Source organism: Amborella trichopoda, chromosome 9 (assembly GCF_054954075.1).
Source record: "Amborella trichopoda isolate Santa Cruz 75 chromosome 9, AtrichopodaSantaCruz75HAP2 v2.0, whole genome shotgun sequence".
NCBI classification, from domain to species: Eukaryota; Viridiplantae; Streptophyta; class Magnoliopsida; order Amborellales; family Amborellaceae; genus Amborella; species Amborella trichopoda.
In genome coordinates this window covers 509,644-531,875 of record NC_142344.1, presented here as the reverse complement: position 1 = coordinate 531,875, position 22,232 = coordinate 509,644, and the positions used below count along the sequence as shown (strand labels likewise).

General features: G+C 39.7%; 2 protein-coding genes across 2 annotated transcripts; both read right to left on the bottom strand.

Moving 5' to 3' along the window:
* Window positions 1-945: 945 nt before the first annotated feature.
* On the bottom strand, window positions 946-2,800 carry LOC18438391 (putative aquaporin TIP3-1). The gene is made up of 3 exons (XM_006848575.3): window positions 2,538-2,800; window positions 2,215-2,462; window positions 946-1,466 (listed from the first exon to the last, which is right to left on the bottom strand). Exons 1-3 carry the CDS (start codon window positions 2,668-2,670, stop codon window positions 1,083-1,085), a joined length of 765 nt encoding a protein of 254 aa, XP_006848638.1. The 5' UTR covers window positions 2,671-2,800; the 3' UTR covers window positions 946-1,082.
* Window positions 2,801-16,352: 13,552 nt separating this feature from the next.
* Window positions 16,353-21,114, bottom strand: LOC18438390 (putative leucine-rich repeat receptor-like protein kinase At1g68400). Its single transcript, XM_006848574.4, has 3 exons — window positions 19,974-21,114; window positions 18,911-19,300; window positions 16,353-17,337 (listed from the first exon to the last, which is right to left on the bottom strand). Exons 1-3 carry the CDS (start codon window positions 20,869-20,871, stop codon window positions 16,691-16,693), a joined length of 1,935 nt encoding a protein of 644 aa, XP_006848637.3. The 5' UTR covers window positions 20,872-21,114; the 3' UTR covers window positions 16,353-16,690.
* Between the last annotated feature and the right edge of the window lie 1,118 nt (window positions 21,115-22,232).

Sequence of the window (22,232 nt, the reverse complement as noted above, 5' to 3'; positions counted from 1 at the left end):
TCCAAAATTTAGATTCTAATAATAATTTGGGTCGGATCCAGGTATTGGTGGGACCTGGGTTTCTAAAATAATATATATAATTCTATATATACATATATGTTATCATTTATATTTGATTAATATAATAAAATAATTATATTTTCAACTTTATAATATAAAGAATTGGAACTAATCCACAGGTTCAAATCCGAAACCTACATATAGTTTTGGATATGGATCCAATCCATGTCCACATCGGATCTATGCTTTTCGGATATGGATCCAGATCTAGGTGGATCTGAACTCGATCCGAAAAAATTCTCAGACCTAGTGTCACGTCTCTTTTACTGTGTTCTTACTGTGTTCCAATCATGGGTTGGGTTTTGTATCCTTGGGTCTCTCTTGAAACAGAGAGACTTTCGCTGCCTTCTATCATCTAAACCTCATCAGTTAACAAGGTGTAACAATTAAGGATGGGTGCGGTTTGTATAGAGCCTAGGCTCTAAACAATCTAATTAGAGCCTACCTTCAAATGGTGTGAATGTGGCTTTGAAAATCTTTTTGATAGCCTTAAAATATATTTTTATATTTATTTATAAAATTTAAAGCTTTAAAAATGGTGTCACGAGATATCCATAAAAACTTTGGAAAATTTAATTGATCGGTCCAAATATACGTTATAAATACACTATTTCCAAAACTTTAAAATCCATTATTTCTCTCATGTCCATTGATCATGTCCATTGATGTTAAGATGATCAGTTTGAGGATACTTGTGCGTCAAAACAACCTCTTCTGATGAAAGAGGCTCTCAAAACAACCACTTCTGATGAAAGAGGCTCGAATATGATTGTTGGCTCTATATAAACTTTTCCCCAAGTGGTGCCCAAGTAAAGGAGGTACAAATGCCTCTTAATGTAATACCACATGAAATAGACGAGTTTCCCTTGATTTCCAACAGGAATATTTGGAAAAGAACAATATGTTTCTCATTGAAAAGAAAACAGCATATAACACACATAGAACTTGGTGTCTGATTTATTGAAGCTCATGGAAAACAACAGAAAATGCAACTTATCTACACGAGAGAGAGAGAGAGAGATCTAGTAGTCCTCAGGAGCTAAAGGCTGGTGAGGAAGGGGAGGCTCAGTAGGAATTATAAGTGCCTCGTAGATGAGGCCAGCCAAACCTGCACCCACAAAGGGTCCAACCCAATATATCCAATGATTGCTCCACCTCCACCCCACAAGGGCTGGACCGAAGGCTCGTGCTGGGTTCATCGATGCACCATCAAAGGGACCACCGGCAAGGATATTAGCACCCACGATGAAGCCTATAGCTAGTGGTGCCATTGTGCCCATGGTTCCCCTTTTAGGATCGACCGCTGTCGCGAAGAATGTATATACGAGACCAAATGTCATCACGATCTCAAGCAAGAGAGCATTCCATTCTCCTACCCCTGAGGCGACTGAGAAACCAAAGGGCCTCTGTGGGGGAATAAAAAAACCAAAATGAATGAAAACTATGAAACACTCACAAGACATAGCAACACGATTATATGTATCAGTATTTACGGTTATATCTATCAGCATCTGTATGGGTACAGGCATGACTTGGCCTGTGAGAGGTGGAACTCTAGACAATATTAAAATCTTTCTACAAAATTTGGACTTACAAAGGTTTAAATCAAAATACTTCTGGAAAATAAGGTTAACATGAAGTGTCAGACACGAGAGTATCATATCTTAAAGCATCATGTCTTGGGAGCGTCGATACGCCCCAATAGCCCTAACACAGACATCGATGGTAGGTTAGCCCACAGACATGTTCCAAAGATAAGTTTTTCTAAGCGATAATATAATCTTTTGAAGTCTTAACTAGTTAAGAGGAACGAAGAATTTCTAAATTGTCTGATTTATTTAGCTTACATAGTGGAGACTTGATCGGCAAGAGCATTTGCAGAAGCTAATTTAACACAATATTATTTGCTTTGTAACAAATTTTATGTAGAGGGCAGAGGGGAAAGTGAGGAGCCTACAGCCTTTTCACTGTATCTTGGTTACTTGACAAAACCAAAAATCAGCCTAATCTTGCCATGAATTGGAATTTCGTCAAGAAATATTTAACTCTGGTTTTGAAGCCAATTTTAGTGTGAAGAGGCAAGATCATCCAATTAAAAGACCTTCTCATAAACCATATTATGATAAAAGACATGAGAGAAAAGAGAGTAGTTACCATTCCATCGGTGGTAAGCAGAAGCAAGAGAGAAGCCACGATGGAGCCCAAGAGTTGGGCCACCCAATAGAAGAAGGCTCGCAATAGAGAAATCCGGCCTCCCAAAAGTGCACTGAATGTAACTGCTGGGTTAATATGACCACCTGATATGTTCATCCCGGCAGCCACCGCAACTGCCAAAGAAAATGCATGTGCTAAGGCCACACTCACCAACCCCGCCGGTGTCGCCACCTCTCTTGATATCTTACCTAATCAACCATACCCCATGATTATTAACAAAACCATACCATTTTTGTCGAAAAATCTCACTATAGGAATTATACCATGAGCGAGGACAGAGCCTTCTCCAGCAAAGACGAAGATGAAGGTGGACACAAACTCCGCGAGGAGTGCTCGCGCCCAGTCCGGATGCCTTGCCTCCTCAGGCCGACCAATGGGTATTCTCCTCACCGGCATGACTCCAGCAGGGTGCACCTTGACTCGTCTTTACTGTGTGAGTGCATGCGAGAGAGAGAGAGAGAGTTCTGAGAAGAATTTGGTAGAGAAAAAAGAGGGTTTGGCTTCAGGGCTGAAGGCGGTTTCAGGAGTAAAGGTGGCGAAGGGGTGGGTTAAAATAGGAAGCAGTTGTGGACGTGTGTAAGGTTGATGTTTGAGAAGAGTGACACGTAAAGAGATGGGTTCGATGGAGAAGCTAAGTGTTTCGAACATTTGAGCTGGCACCTGTATCCTTCTTCCTCATCCTCATCTTCATCTTCTACGTCCCTTGAGGTCATTCAACTTCTCTCTCACTCTCTAGTAGGGGTGGCAATAGACCCGCACCCGACCAAGTCCCTCACTTGGGTCCGGTTTAAAAATTGAATCCAAGAAGTCTGGTTTGGATTTAAAACTTGGATTTGGATAATATTCCGTCTTAGAAACCGAACAAAATACACTATTTTTAAAACTTGAAATCCATTTTTTTCTCATGTCCAAATGTTTGAGCATTAAACCAATCTCTTCTAACGAAATTTTTTAGATAGGCTCTAATTTGATTGTTTGGAACCTCGGCTCTATATAAACTTTTCTCATTAAATAAAAAACACTCAAATAAATATAACTATATATATTTAATATGATAATCAAATACATTTAAACTTATATATTTTTTATTTTTGGATCGGATCCAGATCCCATAATTTTTTTTACCTGGACCCGACCCGACTCATGCCACCCTTACTCTCTACCTAAATAATTTATATGTTTTTTCTAATTCCCTCTCTCTCTCTTGTATGTTTATTCAATTTCTCTCTCTTGATAAATAATCTCACTTCTTTTCTGCTCACTCAAATTCTCTTAACATTTTCAAACCTGTGGCTAAATAATCTCTATTTCTATGTTTATTCATCTCACTTCGATTTAAAAGGTGCGGTTTGTGTAGAGCCGAGGCTCTAAACCATCGAATTAGGGCCTATTATTAAATAGTGTCGAGAAATGTGGTTTTATTACTGAAAATTTTTGTGATAGCCTTAAAATATATTTTCATTTTCATTTATAAAGTTTAAAGCTTTGAAAATAGTGTAGATAGATAGATTTATGAAAAATTGAAATCCTTAAAAATTGACGGTCCAAAAATGCATTAAAAAATACCCTATTTCAAAACTTGAAATCTTTTTTTTTATATATATATCTATGCATTTTGATGTCGAGATGATCAATTTGAGGATATTTAAACATGAAAACAACCGTTTTTAGTAAAATTTTTGAGGTAGGCTCAAATTTAATTGTTTAGAGCCTCGGCTGTAAATAAGCTTTCTCCCGATTTAAATAGTCACTATTTTTATTTAAATTCACTCATATCTAGTTAACCAATCTCTTTATGTTTATTCGATTTCTCTCTCTCTTTCTACTTTCATTCGATTCTCTTATCTTTTAATAATTAATCTCTCCCCAATCCTTTCTCTTTCTTTTAAACGATCTCTCAATCTCTCTATATATATATATAGGATTTTGTTTTTTTTTTTTGGATAATTAAATGGAGAAGACGAACGCGAACCTGTTTTTCCAAGTAGATGTTAGCGGTGGGAATAAATTACCATGAATTTTTGTCTCTTGAACGGCATAAAAGTGAAATAGAAGTGCCACCTGTACTCGCCGAGGCCTCGACAACTTTCATAACATGCACAAGCCCTAATCAACTTGTTTTCCCAACGTACACGTGTGAAAGTTTCAGCACCAGGGCTTGAGCACCATAAACTACAGTAAAAGTTCTTTATATGTCGGGGGAAGCACTCCTGCATTTTTGTCCTGCGATGGATCGTGCTCCCTCAAAATTAATCGTGTTTAATTTTTATTTTTTTTATTTCAATAGATTTTTTTTTTTTTTTTAAATAATATCTAAAGTTCATGATTTATAGAATGTTTTGATAAAGTTTTATAGTGACGGTCTATTTAACACAACCTACCTCATTTACCCAAACTTGGAACATATTAAGAGAAAGTTTACACTCCTCACTCTTTCGATAATAATGACGATAATATATACTTAAAGAGTAATGATCCTATAAGACCCTCCCACATTTATGTATGTAGGACCCCAAAGGATCACCATTAAATTTGTCACAGATATCTAGAAAAATCAAATCTCACACCCATGTGATAACTTTTCTAGTGCCAAATTTAATGGTGATCTTTTGAGGTCATGCAAAAGGTGTGGGAGGGTCTCATAGGATCATTACTCATACTTAAAACATTAAATTCAAAATCCATCTCAAAAATATATTTTAAAGAGAGGATATATTTACATATGAGTCCTAAGGCTCATGATAATAATACTCATTATCATCATCCAAGTCTTGTTGCAATGATTTGGTACCGACTACTGTTAGAATTTGTGGGAGCATAGAATAGAGAATGGAGATAGAAAATACATTGAATGAAAAATGGAGAGATAAGAAGAGATAACACAACATTTACGTGGTTCAGGCTGAAGCCTTACGTCCACGGATTCAAAGCCCAACGAGTTACATCTTCACTATTTTTTGATGGATGTTTACATCAATAACTGCTTCTATATATAAAGAACAATCACACAATTACATGAGATTCGGGATAAGTACCCCCATCTATTTGATTGACTGACGATTTTGAGGACAAAATCTTTTTAAAGGGGAGATGATGTAAGGACCACAATTTTCTAGACTAAGGCATCGCGACAGTAGAAAGAAGGGGGTACCGGCTATGTATGAGCCCAGCGCTGGCTGTGTAAGAGACGCAGCGCCGGCTGTATAAGGGACCCAACACCGGCTGAAGAAAGAGCTAACGTCGACTGTGAAGAGGAGAGACAAAGAAGCATCACGTGTGTGTAAAGAGGCATAGCGCTGTGAGTTTATGAGAAGAAGTGAAATTTCACAAGCAGCGATAGGATGGAGCAAGATGAGCTAGCGTCGACTGTGTAGCGCCGGCTGTGCAAAGCCGGCTATGTCACCACCGTGTATGATCAAGACTGCCACCTACTGAATGCATGGTGCAACGTATGCCACTTGTCCTGTTGCGTGTATGGTGCTGCCACTTGTCAACCTTGGGACTGCCACCCCAAGCCTGCAGGATACTTAAGCCCTTCTCTCTCTCTCTCACACACACACCATTCATTTCCCACTCTCTCTCACTAGAGCCAACCCTTGAGCCCATTGTTACGCCTTTGAAGAAGCCATTGTTAGAAGCTTGAAGGGACTGTAAAAAGAGGAATTGGAGATACTATTGCATTTTAAGTAAGTGGATCGATCGCCCTTGCATTATGGCCATAAGAACACATGAATTGTATGCCTATGAAATGAGTAATAAAGGTGTATGCATTGTAGTGGCCTCTATGCTGTTTCTACTGAAATTAGTACTTTTACTCTATGATGGATTTTGATGCTGGAAATGAATGTATAGCTCACAAATTTTGTAGGAAATGCATGTTGGTGTGTGTATACTGTGGAAGAAGAGTTATGGGTCATGTTTATGAGGTATGTTATATACTACTGTGAAATTTCAGGAATATGTACGTTCTTGAAGGAGGCTTTTGAATAGTCAAATGAGGTCCGATTGACCTCAAATCATTGCCATTAGAAAGCTATGTGAGTCTAATAAAATGTTTATGTTTGTCTTTTGTCGAGATTCCTTACAAAAATGAAGATATATTTCCAAATGTACGTGTAGGTCACTACTTGACAGTTTTTCTAGATTTTGCACTTTGTGGTTACTAGTTTCACTTACCAAATAAAGTCCATTTCCTGTCAAACCATGGCCATTTGAAAGATCTTTGAGTGGGCTCAAAGTTGCATGTATAAATTATTTTAAAATTCCTCTTAGATTGGAAGTTATGCGTTGTTTTATGAAAATATGTCACTGTGGTTAGTTTTGATAAAAATCAGAACTATTATCTTGTTTGGCACGGACTTTTGAACAACCAAATGGAGTCCAAATGCTTTCCAATTAGCCTTTTTAGAAAGATATGTCTCAAATTCTTCACGATTTGAGATTTATAGTGATGTGAAGAAGTGTATGTCGTTGTTCCATGTATACAGCAAGGTACAGCGAATAAACACTCATCCTTTGGAACCTTTAAAAGGTCAAATGAGGTCCAATTGCCTTCAAACCACCTCCATTTGGAAAATAGGTGTGTCCAGTGTAAAATTTTCTTTAGAACTATCTTCAAACTCTAAATGGACCAAAAGTTATAATTGCGAGCATATGACATTGCTTATAATTGTAAGAAGTTGAGCTGTAATGCTTAACTGTGATACTGCCACTGTTAATGTGATACTCCCACTGGTATTGTAATACTGCCACTGTTACTGTGATACTGCCACTGTTACTGTGATACTACCACTGTTACTGTCATATTGCCACAGTTACTATGATACCGCCATTGTTATTATGATACTGCTACTATTACTGTGGCACTGTGTTTGATACTGTAAGCCCTTATACGACTGACCACTATGCAATGGGACACTCATTGGTAGTGGGGACTGATGTACTGTGGCACACTGTGAGACTATTATATTGTGTTATATCATGGGGTTAACCACTACGCAATGAGACATCAATTGGTAGTCGGTACTGTTATACTAAGGAAAATTGTGATCATGATAAATTGTGATATACTGTGATTGACCACTACGGAATGGGTCACCCTTTGGTAGTTGGATACTGAATGCCGGCAACTGTTGACTGTACCTCGACCCCAATGATAGGACTGGGGTCGGGAAGTAAACTAAGAAATTGGGTGGGTCGTACACCCCAATTTTTTTGGTACTATGCATTGGATCACCCAATGGTAGTGTGACACTCTCTCACCGAAAGGGCATATGAGAGGATCGTTTCTTGCAAGGCCAATGCCTATCAAAAACCCCAAAGCACGTTGGGGATGCGTGTGTGTATGTGTGAGGGCATTACGAAGTGGGGCACCCACTTGTCATTGTCCTCCTTCCTAGGTAAGGGTAGAGGTTTCAGGCGGCAGGATTAGCTTAGCCTGAGCAATGAATCTTCTACTCCAGGAGTAGGCCTCTCTAGCTGCTAATTGTGATCTGTTAACCTTACTATTCGGCATAAAGTGGAAATGATTTATGACTTATACTCTGTGTATTGAACTGCTTTTCGTCTTTCACTGTTAGATTACTGAAAGGCATTATAGAAAGTTTCCCCTTGATATTTTGTGACTAAGTGTGCACTGCTTTCTGCTACCATTATTATAATATTTGAGATGTAATGGTGTAGATCTACTTACTGGGCTGTCAGCTCAGTCCATTGTAGATTGATAATCTTGATCTGAAGGGTAAGCAACGGGCTCGCGTGCCGAACATGTGGAGTTTGGAGTTTTTGGAGAAAGGATCCTGCAAGAGCTGTTCATAGTAGGTGTGGTGGTTGTGCTGCCGAGATGTGTGTGTTACATCATCTTTGTTTTGTGGGCCATTAGTGCCTTAAACTGAGTGTAAAGAGATTTTGGAGATGAATGCATATGGACATGCATGGTTATAATTTATGCATCATTTGTTGTTGTTTCTTGTGGGAGTTTGTGATTTCTTTAGTGGTTTGTACTGATTACCGTTTTATATAGTGTTGAGCTACTCCGACCTAAGTGACGTACGTGACCTCCGGTTGCGTCCCGCACTTTGTCGCCCTCTGGCTTGTTGGGTAAGGGGTAAGGGGTCTGGGGGCGGGGTCGTGACAGTTATGGTATCAGAGCCTCCAGGTTATGATTCTTGGCCTAGGAAAGTTTTAGAAGTGTCGTTGGGATAGTTCTTAGATAGGTTGGTGACTGGATGCTTGTGTGCTAGGTTGAAGATGATAAGGATTCCTGCCAACAATGCAAGTTCAAGTAACAAAAACACTGCGGCTCTCGGTGAATTCTTCAGAACTCTAGGGGCTATGATACAAATGATGAGAGAATCGATGCCAGCCCCATCTACCCCGGCCCCAGATCAAAGTGATAGTGGCTTGATAGAGAGATTTAGGAGAATGACACCTCCGACCTTTGTGGGACATGGGGGAGTAGAGAAAGCCGAGAGGTGGAGAAGACAACTGGAAAATATCTTTGATGTTCTGCACTGTACTGGCGAGCAGAAAGTTAGATTGGGCACTTTTATGTTGAAAGGAGAAGCTGAGTATTAGTGGGGCTCAGTAAAGCAGTCCGGGAGAGGTCAGGAGTTGTAACTACTTGGAAAAATTTCCTAGAGGTTTTTTATGAAAAATATTTCCCTAACTCAGTGTGAAAGATGAAGGAGGTTGAATTTATAGAGCTGCAACAAGGAAAATTGTCGATAGAGCAATATGCAGCAAAGTTTACTGAGCTCTCGAGGTTCGCGCCACACATCGTTGACACAGAGGCGCGAAAAGCAAGTAAATATGAGAAGGGCCTTCGACCTGATATAAGGGGAAGGATAATCTCGGCCAACATCAAGACCTTCTCCCCGTTGGTGGATCTGGCATTAAAGATTGAGAGAGACTGTGAAGATTTCCAATTAAGAAAAGAAGGGAGAGTGGGGGCCACGCATGGGAAGTTTAAGAGAAATACTCGACCACCTCCAAAGAAAGAGTATAAGGGAAGAAATAATCAGGGCAGTGTAAAGATTCAGAGATCCTTCCAGGGTGACATAAGGGAAAATCGGCGCTCAGCCTGCCCACACTGTGGATTGAGTAACCACACTGCGGCCGAGTGCTTCAGGAAGACCAGTGCATGTTTTCGGTGCGACAAGCAGGGCCATTAGTGAAGGATTGCCCGGTGAAGAGACCAGAGGACCGACCAAGGACCCAAGGTCGAGTTTTCACTTTAACAGAACATGAGGCTAAGGCGTCGACCTCCGTTATCTGAGGTACGCTTTCTGTTTGTGGAATAAAAGCAAGAATTTTAATTGATCATGAATCTTCCCACTCTTTTATCGCACCACATTGTACATACCACATGAATGTTAAACCTACACAACTTGACTGAATCTTGGTGGTATGCACACCCATGGGAGAATCTTTAGAAACTGATATAATATTTAAACATTGTGGGGTTGTGCTTGAAGGGCACATTCTACCAATGGATTTGATACTCGTAGACATCCAAGATTTTGATATCATTTTGGGCATGGACTGGTTGTCCACACATCATGCTACAATCAATTGTTATGATAAAACTGTAACCTTTAGACGCCCAACTCAGCCTGAACTAAACTTTATTGGCATTAAGGATGCTTCCCCTCTACACCTTATTTCGGCCCTTCGGGCTTCTCGCCTGTTGGCAAAAGATGTGTCGGGTACTTGGCTTACATGGTGGAAAATAGGGATGCCCAGTCTAAGTTGGAGGAAATACCGGTAGTGAGGAAATATCCAAAAGTTTTTCCTGAAGAGTTAACCTCTCTGCCCCCAGTGAGGGAGATAGAATTTGAAATAGAAGTAGCCTTTGGTACTGCTCCCATTTCTAAAGCTCCTTATAGGATAGCCTCAGTTGAGTTAAAGAAAATAAAAGAGCAATTACAAGAGTTATTGGGCAAAGGATTCATCCGGCCTAGTGTATCACCATGGGGCGCACCAGTTCTGTTTGTAAAGAAGAAAGATCGGTCATAAGACAAGTGAATCAGGTCACGGTAAGGAACAAGTACCCCTTCCCCAGAATTGCTGATTTGTTTGATCAACTTCAAGGGGCCCAAGTATTCTTTAAGATTGACCTCCAATCAGGCTATCATCAACTGCGGGTTAAGGATGAGGATATTTCCAAGACTGCATTCAGGACCAGGTATGGTCATTATGAATTTTTGGTGATGCCATTTAGATCACCAACTCCCCAACTGTCTTTATGGATTTAATGAACCGAGTTTTTAGACCCTTCCTGGATTTCGTGGTGGTTTTTATCGACGACATTCTGGTGTATTCGAAGAATGTGAACGAGCATGAACAACATTTAAGGATGGTCCTCCAAACCTTAAAGTCTGAAAAGCTGTATGGCAAGTTAAGTAAGAGCAAATTTTGGCTTTCGAGTGTAGCTTAACTCGGGCATGGTGTTTCCAAGGATGGGGTTGCAATTGACCCCTGTAAAATCGAGGCTGTACTTATGTGGGAAAGAACAACAAATGTGTCGAAAGTCCGTAGCTTCTTGGGACTGGCGGGTTACTATAGACGTTTTGTAAAAGGTTTATCAAAGATAGCACTTCCCTTGACTCGCTTAACCTAGAAATATGTAAAGTTTGCGTGGTTAGATGCCTGTGAGGAAAGTTTCCAAGAACTAAAGAAGAGACTAACCACAGCCCCGATACTGACTTTACCTAAGGGGAATAAGGATTTTGTAATTTACACTGATTGCATAAAAGGGCTCGGGTGTGTGTTAATGCAGCGGGGAAAGGTTATAGCTTACGCCCCCAGGCAGTTAAAGCCATATGAGCATAACTACCTCAATCACAATCTGGAGCTTGTGGCTGTGGTGTTCGCCCCTAAAATTTGGATACACTATCTGTATGGGACCCAATTTAAAGTTTTTACTGACCATAAGAGCCTTAAGTATTTGTTTTCTCAAAAAGAGTTAAAATATGAGACAAAGAAGATGGATGGACTTATTAAACGATTATGACTGTACCATCAACTACCACCCGAGTAAGACAAATTTCGTAGCAGACGCCTTGAGTAGAAAGCCTGTGGTATCGGTGGCTCATATAATGATCCGGGCGATGAAGTTGGTAGAAGATGCAATAGGATGGCACCCAACCCTACCCATTAGTGATGGGGCGAGAACAATTTCATGTTTAAGGATGGAGCCCCAACTATTTCGACTGATCCGAGTGGCACAAAAAGATGATCCCCAGCTTAAGAAAATCTTCGAAGAAAGGAAATTAGAAAGAAAAGAATACTTTGCTGTGGGTAGCGATGAATTGTTAAGATTTAAGGATCAGATATATGTTCCAAGTGATGAAAATGTAAAAAGGGCTATTTGGAAAAAGCAAATCACTTTAGCTACACGGTGTATCCAGGGAGTACGAAAATGTATCAAGTTCTGAAGATGGTCTTCTGGTGGAATAATATAAAGAGGGAAGTAACACAGTTTGTTTCGAGGTGCTTGACTTGTCAGCAAGTGAAGGATGAACATCAGAAACTTGATGGATTGTTACAGCCCTTACCCGTGCCAGAGTGGAAATGGGAGCACATCGCTATAGACTTTGTGTCCGGCTTGCCCAGATCAGGTACTGGGCATGATATTGTTTGGGTTATTGTGGACCGATTAACTAAAGTTGCAAATTTCTTGTCGGTCCGCACCACCTATACCCTGAATAAACTTACTCAGTTGTGCATCAAAGAGATTTTAAGATTGCATGGAGTACTTGTTAGCATTGTTTCCGACAGGGATTCTAGGTTTACCTCATGATTCTGGAACAGTCTGCAATCAGCCTTGACGTCGAGACTCACCTTTGGTACTGCCTTTCACTCCCAGACTGACGGGCAGTTGAAGAAAATTATTCAGACCTTGGAAGATATGTTGAGGGTTTGTGTTGCAGATTTTAAAGGAAATTGGGATGATCACTAGCCTCAAATAGAATTCGCTTATAACAATAGCTTCCAGACCTGCATTCAAATGGCACCTTTTGAGGCACTGTATGGGAGGAAGTGCAGATCACCCATATGTTGGGACGAAGTCAGTGAAAGAAGGCTGATAGGACCATAAATTGTTCAGTTGACAACATAAAAGATTACTTTAATTGGAGAACGACTCAGAACAGCCCAAAGTCGGCAGAAGAGTTATACTGATAATCGTAGAAGAGACCTCGAATTTGATGTGGGTGATCGAGTCTTCTTGAAGGTATCGCCAACTAAGGGCATTATGAGATTTGGCAAGAAAGGAAAACTAAGTCCACGATTCATTGGACCCTTTGAAATTTTAGAAAGAATCGGGGTTGTGGCATAACGACTGGTCCTACCACCAGAGTTGGCTAAAATTCATGATGTCTTTCATAAATCACTGTTGAGGAAATACCAGCCTGATTCGTCCCATGTTTTGAAGTATGAACCAATCCCAATCTGAGAAGATTAACTTATGTCGAGCAACCCATTGAGATACTGAACAAGAAAGTACAAATATTGCTCAATAAAGAAATCTCTGTTGTTCATGTGCGGTGGCAGTATCACTCGAAAGAAGAATCAACTTGGGAACGGGAGAATGAGATCTAGAATAAGTACCCTCATCTATTTGATTGACTGACGATTTTGAGAACAAAATCTTTTTAAGGGAGCGATGATGTAAGGACCACAATTTTCTGAACCAAGGTACCGCGGCATTAGAAAGAAGGGGGCCCAGTGCCGGCTATGTATGAGCCCAGTGCCAGCTGTGTAAGAGACGCAACACCGGCTAAATAAGGGACCCAGCGCCGGCTGAGGAAAGAGCTAGCGTCGACTATGAAGAGGAGAGAGAAAGAAGCATCACCGTGTGTGTAAAGAGGCCTAGCGGCGTGAGTGTATGCGAAGAAGAGAAACTTCACAAGCGACGGTAGGAGGGAGCAAGATGAGCTAGTGCCGGCTGTGCAACGCCGGCTGTGTCACCATAATGTATGGTTAAGACTGCTACCTGCTGAATGCATGCTGCCACGCATGCCACTTGTCCTGTTGCATGTATGGTGCTGCCACTTGTCAACCTTGGGACTGCCACCCCAGCCTGCAGGGTACTTAAGCCTTTCTCTCTCTCTCTCACGCCATTCATTTCCCACTCTCTCTCACTAAAGCCAACCCTTGAGCCCACTGTTACTCTTTGAAGAAGCCATTGTTAGAAGCTTGAGGGGACTGTGAAAAAAGGAATTGGAGATACCATTGCATCTTAAGTAAGCGGATCCATCACCCTTGCATTATGGCCATAAGAACACATGAATTTGTATGCCTATGAAATGAGTAATAAAAGTGTATGCATTGTAGTGGCCTCTATGTTGTTTCTACTGAAATAGGACTTTTACTCTATGATGGATTTTGATGCTGGAAATGAATGTATAGATCACAAATTTTGTAGGAAATGCATGTTAGTGTGTGTATACTGTGGAAGAACAGTTATGGGTCATGTTTATGAGGTATGTTATATACTACTGTGAAATTCCATGAACATGTATGTTCTTGAAGGAGGCTTTTGAATAGACAAATGAGATCCGATTGACCTCAAATCACTGCCATTAGAAAGCTATGTGAGTCTAGTAAAATGTTTGTGTTCTCCTTTGTCGAGATTCCTTACGAAAATGAAGATATATTTCAAAATGTACATGTAGGTCATTGTTTGACAGTTTTCCTAGATTTTGCACTAACCCTGCTGTGGTTACTAGTTTTCACTAACCAAATATAGTCCATTTCCTGTCAAACCATAGCCATTTGAAAATATTTGAGTGGGATAAAAGTTGCATGCATAAATTATTTTGAAATTCCTTTTAGATTGGAAGTTATGCGTTGTTTTATGAAGAGATGTCACTGTGGGTAGTTTTGATAAGAATCAGAACTATTATCTTGTTTAGCATGGAGTTTTGGATAACCAAATAGAGTCCAAATGCTTTCAAATTAGCCTTGTTAGAAAGATATATGTCTTGGCTTGAACTTTGATATTGGAAATTGTCTCAAATTCTTCACGATTTGAGATTTCTAGCGATGTGAAGAAGTGTATGTCTCTGTTCCATGTATACAGCAGGGTATTGCGAATAAACCCTCATCATTTGGAACCTTTAAAAGGTCAAATGAGGCCCAATTGCCTTCAAACCACCCCCATTTGGAAACTGGGTGTGTCCAGTGTAAAATGTGTTTTAGAACTGTCTTCAAACTCTAAATGGACCAAAAGTTATAACCCTAATTGCGAGTGTAGGCAATAGGAAGTTGAGTTGTAATGCTTAATTGTGATACTGCTTTTGTTACTGTAATACTGCAAATGTTACTGTGATACTGCCACTGTTAATGTAATACTGCCACCGGTACTGTGATAATGTCATTGTTACTGTGATACTGCCACTGTTACTGTGATACTACCATTGTTACTGTGATACTGCCACTGTTACTGTAATACTGTCAATGTTACTGTGATACTGCCACTGTTATTGTGATATTACTACTATTACTGTGGCACTGTGTTTGATATTGTAAGCCCTTATGCGACTGACCACTACGCAATAGGACACCTATTGGTAGTGGGGACTGATGTACTGTGGCACACTGTGAGACTGTTATATCACGGGGTTAACCACCATCCATTGGTAGTCAGTACTATTATACTAAGGAAAATTGTGATCATGATAAACTGTGATATATTGTGACTGACCACTACGTAATGGGTCACCCGTTGGTAGTTGGATACTCGATGCCAGCAACTGTTGACTGTACCTCAACCCCAATGATAGAACTAGGGTCGGGAAGCAAACTAAGAAATTGGGTGGGTCGCACCCCCCAATTATTTTAACACTATGCATTGGGTCACTCAATGGTAGTGTGATGCTCTCCTGTCGGAAGGACATATAAAAGGGTCGTGTCTTGCAAGGCCACTGTCTATCAAAAACCCCAAAGCGCACTGGGGATATGTGTGTGTGTGTGTGTGAGGGCATTACGAAGTGGGGCACCCACTTGTCATTGTCCTCCTTTCTAGGTAAGGGTAGAGGTTTCAGGCGGCAGGATTAGCTTAGCCTGAGCAATAAATCTTTTACTCCAGGAGTAGGCCTCTCTAGCTGCTAACTGTGATCTGTTAACCTTATTGTTCGGCATAAAGTAGAAATGATTTATGACTTATACTCTGTGTGTTGAACTGCTTTTCTTCTTTCATTGTTAAATTACTAAAAGGCATTATAGAAAGTTTCCCCTTGATATTTTGTGAATGAGTGCGCACTGCTTTTTGTTACCACTGTTATAATATTTGAGATGCAATGGTGTAGATCTATTTACTGGGCTGTCATCCCATTCCATTTCTTCTCTCATAATTGTAGAGTGATAATCTTGATCTAAAGGGCAGGCAACGGGCTCGCATGCCGAACATGTGGAGTTTGGAGTTTTTGGAGAAAGGATTCTGTAGGAGCTGTTCATAGTAGGTGTTTGGTGGCTATGCTGCCGAGATGTGTGTTATATCATCTTTGTTGTGTGGGCCATTAATGCCTTAAACTGAGTGTAAAGAGATTTTGGAGATGAATGCATATAAACATGAATGGTTTTAATTTATCCATCTTTTGTTGTTGTTTCTTGTGGGAGTTTGTGATTTCTTTAGTGGTTTGCACTGATTGCCGTTTTATATAGCATTGAGCCACTCCGACCTGAGTGACATACGTGACCTCTTGTCGCGATCCCGCACTCTATCACCCTCCCGCTTGTTGGGTAAAGGGTCAAGGGGTGGGGTCATGACAGTCGGCTCATATAATCTTTTTTGTTTATTTCTTATTATAAATTATAAGTTTTATGAGAAATTTATTCACACACTTGTAGAGTTGAACTATTATTTGATAATCTACCTATGTCTTTCGATTTAATTTTAAAATATCTATCAAAAAATACATGATCTTGAGTTGGAATGATCACAATTGAGCAAAATGTAGAATAATTCATCGCTTATATGCATTTTTGATATATTTCCCTAAATGTAACATGTGATCATGAGTTAGAATGATAGCAAATGGGTAAAATATGAAATAACCCATCTCTATAAGGTATTTTGACAAATTTGCCTGAATTTTATTTTAAGTGTCACCAATGAAAGAATGAAAATAATGGGTTCTACATTATTCACTCCCAAAAACAAATGGAAAAGTATACAAAGGCTATTTACCTTAGGCACAAGGTGGTCACAATTAATCTTGACCATTAGATATGAATTTGGGTGGTTGGATTTATTCCATTGACCAAACTCAAAGTTCAAAAATTTTGAACTTTGATACACCCAAACTATCAAATTTCACATCATATGGTTATAATTTATAAATAATTGTGACTTTCTTGTACAAAAAATAAATAACAACCCCAAAACAAATACACGAACATCTCTCATGTCTTATTGTTGACTGCCTTGGCCACCTCTAGAACGAGATTGGGCTTGGTCTTGGGCCTCTCCTTCTCCTTCCTTGCCCTCCTGAATCTCCTCTATCCTCTTCACAACCTCAGCCATCTTGGGCCTCTTCTCTAGTGCCGAAACCGTGCAATCAAGAGCAATTTGTGTCAACTTCAACATCTCTCCATGCCCGTTCTTTGCATTCAAAATCTCCAAATCAAGTATATCAGTGGACCAGTCTTCGTTAACTACTGATCTAACCCATTCAGGCAAGTCGTCCTCACTAGAAATTTCGTTGCCTAGTGTAAACTGCCCAGGAACTCGACCGGATATTAACTCGAGTAAGACAATGCCGAAGCACCAGACATCGGTTTTGTTGGTGAGTCTCTTGGACTTTGCGTTTTCGGGGGCCTTGCTAGCTGCTAGCTTGTCAAACGCTCTACGAGAAGGGAGGAGGGGGTCGAAACCGTGGTCGGTGAGCTTAGGGGTGTAGTCGGGGGCGAGGAGGATGTTCGAGGATTTGAGGTTGGCATGGGGGAGGCGGTGGGAGGAGCAAGCTTGGTGGAGGTAGGCTAAGCCCTTGGCTATGCCTTTTGCCATCCTTAGACGATCCTCCCATTGAAGAGGGACGCGTCCTGGTCCTCTGTTACCTGTATGGGAAAAAGTTACACTTATCACAATACTCTTCCAACTCGTGACTATGTAGACTTTTAAGCTTTCATACACATAAAAAATCCAACCGATAAGGTTGTTTTGATCTCAAAAAACCATACAATTGATCATCTCGACTTTTAGATATATGGATATGAGAAACAATTTTTAGTGCTCAAAATAATACATCTTATAACACATTATCTAAATCATTTATTTTCAAAATTCTCTACTAGATCAGTTAGATTTACACCATTTTTTAGCTTTAAAATTTATAATTACGTGTGGAAATAAGGTTTCAAGCTCTATTAAGAGCTTCTAACATTGGAACTGTATTTTTTAGGAAAATGTTTATATAAGGGTGAAGCTCTAAACAATTAAATTAACGCACACCTCAAAAAATTCGCTAGAAGAGATTGTTTCGATGCCAAAAAATCCTCAAATTGATCATCTCGACCTCAAGATGCATGTATATGAGAAGAAATGAATTGCAAGGTGATGCATGTATATGAGAAAAAATGAATTGCAAGATGATGCATGTATATGAGAAAAAATGGATTTCGAGTCTTGGAAATAGTGCATCTTGTAATGCATTTTCAAATCATCAATTTTTTTCAAGATATCCAAGTGTTCATAGATATTCTCGATCTACACATTTTTTTAATCTTTAAATTTTATAAATAGAGATGAAAATAAATATTCTGACCCTCACAAAGATTTTCAATATTAAAACAACATATTTCAACACCATTTGAAGATGCGCCTTACTTTGGCCTTATACAAACCACACCCTATGTTTTAACCAGATTTAGAGGTGCGCCTTTTGTTGTTAAAGGCTGATAGCTTGTACAATCCGCACCCAATGTTAAATAATTCATCCCTTAAATATATCGATAAATTTCAGATGAAAAAAAAGTAGGTCATCTTTTTGGGTGTCCAGTGGTAAGTTTCAAGGATTGGAATCAAGTTTCAAGGATTGGAATCTTTCTCCAAATCCGCATTCCCAATATGTAATTTATGGACAATTTAGACTTCATAGAGAATCTTATTTTGGGAGTGAGTTGAAGTACTTTTTGAGATTAGGGACTCAATTAATGTTAAGGGCTGTTCTTACTCTCTGTGAGAATGCATGGTGGGTGGTTTAAGATGCTTGCCTTGACTCGCTAGGTTTAGAACATTTTTTTAATTTTAATTTTTTTCTGAACTTCAGATTGAACTGAGGTTACATGCCGCCCTCCCCACTAAGAAATTATAAAACGTAATTTAAAAAAGTTAAATCATTATATTATTTCTTTTGTAGTTTTACTGGTGCATTGATGGTGGGAAGCATGGATACAGAAGTTTGAGCTTAATCCTGTATGAAAATAAATTAAATTTTAAAATATATCTTATATGCTCTCAAAAAGTAGGAATCGAGTGAAAAATACCAAATATAGGTGCTATTTTAAAATCTTAAAAATAAAATATTCCTGTAAATTTTGTAAGATTTGTTGACAAGAACAAAAAAGTAAATGGATGCAGTTCAAAATAAAAAGGAAAAAAAAGAAAGAAAAGGATGGGACAATTACTAACCATGGAGAAGATCAAACAAGCTTCCATTAGGGAGGTACTCATAGACTACAAGCTTCTCATCTTGGGAGTAATAGAAAGAGATTATCTCCACAAGGTTGGGGTGGCTTAGCCTCCCTAGAAGCTGCATTTGTTGAAAGAATTCCTTCTTGCTTAGGCCATTCATATCCTTTAATCTCTTCACCACTACTGTGCTACCTGTCTCTAGCATTGCCTTGTATGTTGTTCCAAGCTTACCCCTCCCCATGATTTCAGCAGATGCTCGCAACAGATCGTCTAGATCGAAGATCGGCCTTTCTTGGTTGAAGAACTCCATCACCACTGCCTTCTCTGGGTTCACCCACCCCCCACTGCTCTTTGAAGAATTTGCTTCTCCTTTCCTTGGCAAATCCCCTGTCACAAACAACTTGCCATGAGAGAAAGAGAGAGATTTGTAATTTGGGAATTGGGATAAATGTGGGACTGTTTTGGAAGTTTATAATGTCTCGGAAGTGTTGTTCTCGTTTTCGGTATAGGGCTGCAAATCGGGAGAGGCCTCCAGGTAGGGCTTGGGTAAGAACCCATGGCTGCCCCACTTGGTCATAGAAGTTTAGTCCTGGCCATGGCCTAGCCAGGCCCAGCCCAAACCCGGCACATTGGCTGCCCAAAGTGTAGGGGTCCATTCAAGCAGGGCCGGCACATTTTGAAATCTTAACCAGACCCAGGCAACATTGTTAGGTCCTTGGGACAGGCTTAGATTACATTATTCGGTCCAGGTCGGGCCCCGAGCCTGGCCTGGGCTGACCATGGCCCTGCTTGTTGGCAGCCCTAGTCGATGGTTTAAGGGAACCTCCATTTTCTACAACGGTGGACAAGAGAGACATTTCAAGAGAAAGTGTAAAGGTGCTTTTGGCTCGTCTGTTTTTTTCTGATTAGAATCTCAATAAGGGAAATGATCTCATGAGAACTTGCCTACACCTTTCCTAACTGTCGATTGCCTACAATGGATGGTAACTCCATCTTGCCTTTTTTCCTTTTTCTTTTTTTGGCTTCAAAATAACAAATTGAACTAGAACAAGATTCATACCTTGTTCTTCACCATACGATTTCTTTCGGTATATCCTTCCATAATAGCAGAAGAACACAAGCATCACACTCAAAGGAACCAACGTTGCAGCGACCACAATCAAAACAATTCCCCATACCTCGAAGCTCTTCGACGGTCCTTCCGAAGGAGGCACAAACGGAGTAGGTGGACCAGGGAGGGAAGGAGAAAGAGGAGGAGCCGTTATGGGAATTGTTGGGGCAGAAGGAGTACAGGTTTCATACAAAGGCTTCCCGCAAAGCCCGGGATTTCCCACAAAGCTACTCACAGGAAATGATTGAAGAACCGGGGTCCCTGGAATCTGACCCTCTAGCAAATTGTTTGACACATTGAAGATTTTGAGGGTCCTCTGATTAAATGGTGGTATCGTTCCATTTAGGGAATTCCCCTCCATTTGTAGCTCAAAAAGCTGTGGAATCTCGGCAAAGTTTCCAGGAATGGGACCAGAGAATTGGTTATCAGATAATTGAAGGAATTGGAGGTAGGGGTGGTTTGAAAAATTAGGGAGAGTTCCAAAGAGAGAGTTGTTCTTGAAGCTGAGTCTTCTTAAAGCTGTGAGGTTCTTGAATGAATCTGGTTTTAAGGAGCCGGAGAGCTGCACACCTTCGAGTACTAGAGACGTAACGTGCCAGTTCAAGCAATTTATCCCGAACCACCGGCTATGGTTCTTGATACAAGGGGGTCCAGTCCATATCGAGTGGAGGTTTATCGTAGAGTTGAGAGTTTCCCTTAGCTCTATCAATGCGTCTCTCTCGACCGGTAAGAAGTCATCTACATTTGAAATGCCTTGTGATAAAGGGAAGACCAAGAAGAGAAGAACCAGCCACATGACTCGGTCCCTGTCGGAAACTATTTTCTGGGGGGCTTCCGGGAGTTGCATCTCTTTTACATTTGAGCATTTCTTAGTAGACCTTTTATTTATGGCATAGAAGGCTTGAGGCCTTTATAAGTGTTTTAAGTTTTTGAAGACTCTTAAGAGAATTAGAAAGGAAGTAGACTGAGAGGGATCAATGAAAGAGAGACTGAAATCAAGAGAGAGAGAGAGAAAATGAAAGGAAGAGGGAGAAATCAAGAAGAAGAAAGTTTGGAATGAGGTGGTCGGCTTTTGAAGCAAACGTTTTTATTTGAATGTAAGTTAAAGGAAGCGGATTGTACAAGGAAGAGAAAGGACAATGTTGCCAACCCTCAATTTGTATTGGTTTGGAAGGACCAATGAGGGGCCTGCTAACTCTTTAACTTTATTTTGAATATTCTATTTAAGCGAGATTATTGTGCTCCTGCGGAAGCATATTATACACTTACTCCTTTGGCGAAAGAGCCAAATATGAGACTTGTTTAGACCATAATTTTTGGCGTAAATTTTAGAATAACCAGATAATTTAAAAAAATTTCACTCCTTAAACACTAGATCAAATTGAACAAAAATTAGACGGTATCTGTTCTATGTTAGGTTGAAATACTTACATCACTGGAATTTGAGATCCTAATCAATCTTGGGTGGAGAATGCTACCAACACCAGTAGGATCCTAAAAGTAATCATCGATAGGGTTTTAGGTGAGGGAGTAAATCGATATATGCTCCCGGGGGAGCATATAAACTTATGGAATATTATAGAGGAGATTAGTACCCCTTATAACCAGGAAAGAACAACCACAGGATAGCTACAAAATGACAGCACTTTTGGTTGGATAGTGAAAATTTTAGCAAGCTGACACTCAATTCGACATATTTTATAGTTCATAACATATTTGCCCTGTGTAAATAAAATAAGGAATGGTATATATTGACATCATTTAATCGTTAGTAATAAAATGTCATAATGATTTACAACCATCCGATTTGAAATCTGATAACTTAAGTGTGTCTCAAAATTCAAAAAAGTTTCTTTTAAAATTTGAGCCTGGTCAATGGAATAAACAATCATCTAATTTCTTATCCAATAGTCAAAATTAATTATAACCACCTTGTACCAATGATAAATAGTCTCATTGTATATACTTTTCCATAAAAAAAACTTATAAACTCTCTCTCTCTCCTTCTCTCTATGTTACAACTAGTTCACCAGTTAGGATGCTGACAAGTGTGTTAGAGTTGGCGACAGTTCATTATATAATTTGAACCATGATGTTGTTTTTCAGTTTTGCCTTTTGCTAACTAATATCTAATATAAGATGCTAAACATATTGAATTAATAATATATGAAGTATCTGCTCTCCCTCTTTATCCTCAATAGGCATTTG

Bases quoted from the DNA above. Each gene is read 5' to 3' on its own strand.
- LOC18438391 (XM_006848575.3), bottom strand. From the start codon at position 2,670: ATGCCGGTGAGGAGAATACCCATTGGTCGGCCTGAGGAGGCAAGGCAT. The intron at 2,463-2,537 runs GTATAATTCCTA...ATGGTTGATTAG, and splicing joins AGGCTCTGTCCTCGCTCATG to GTAAGATATCAAGAGAGGTG. The intron at 1,467-2,214 runs GTAACTACTCTC...ATTCCCCCACAG, and splicing joins TGCTTACCACCGATGGAATG to AGGCCCTTTGGTTTCTCAGT.
- LOC18438390 (XM_006848574.4), bottom strand. From the start codon at position 20,871: ATGCAACTCCCGGAAGCCCCCCAGAAAATAGTTTCCGACAGGGACCGA. The intron at 19,301-19,973 runs GTATGAATCTTG...TGTTTGTGACAG, and splicing joins ATCGTATGGTGAAGAACAAG to GGGATTTGCCAAGGAAAGGA. The intron at 17,338-18,910 runs GTTAGTAATTGT...TTTCCCATACAG, and splicing joins CTTGTTTGATCTTCTCCATG to GTAACAGAGGACCAGGACGC.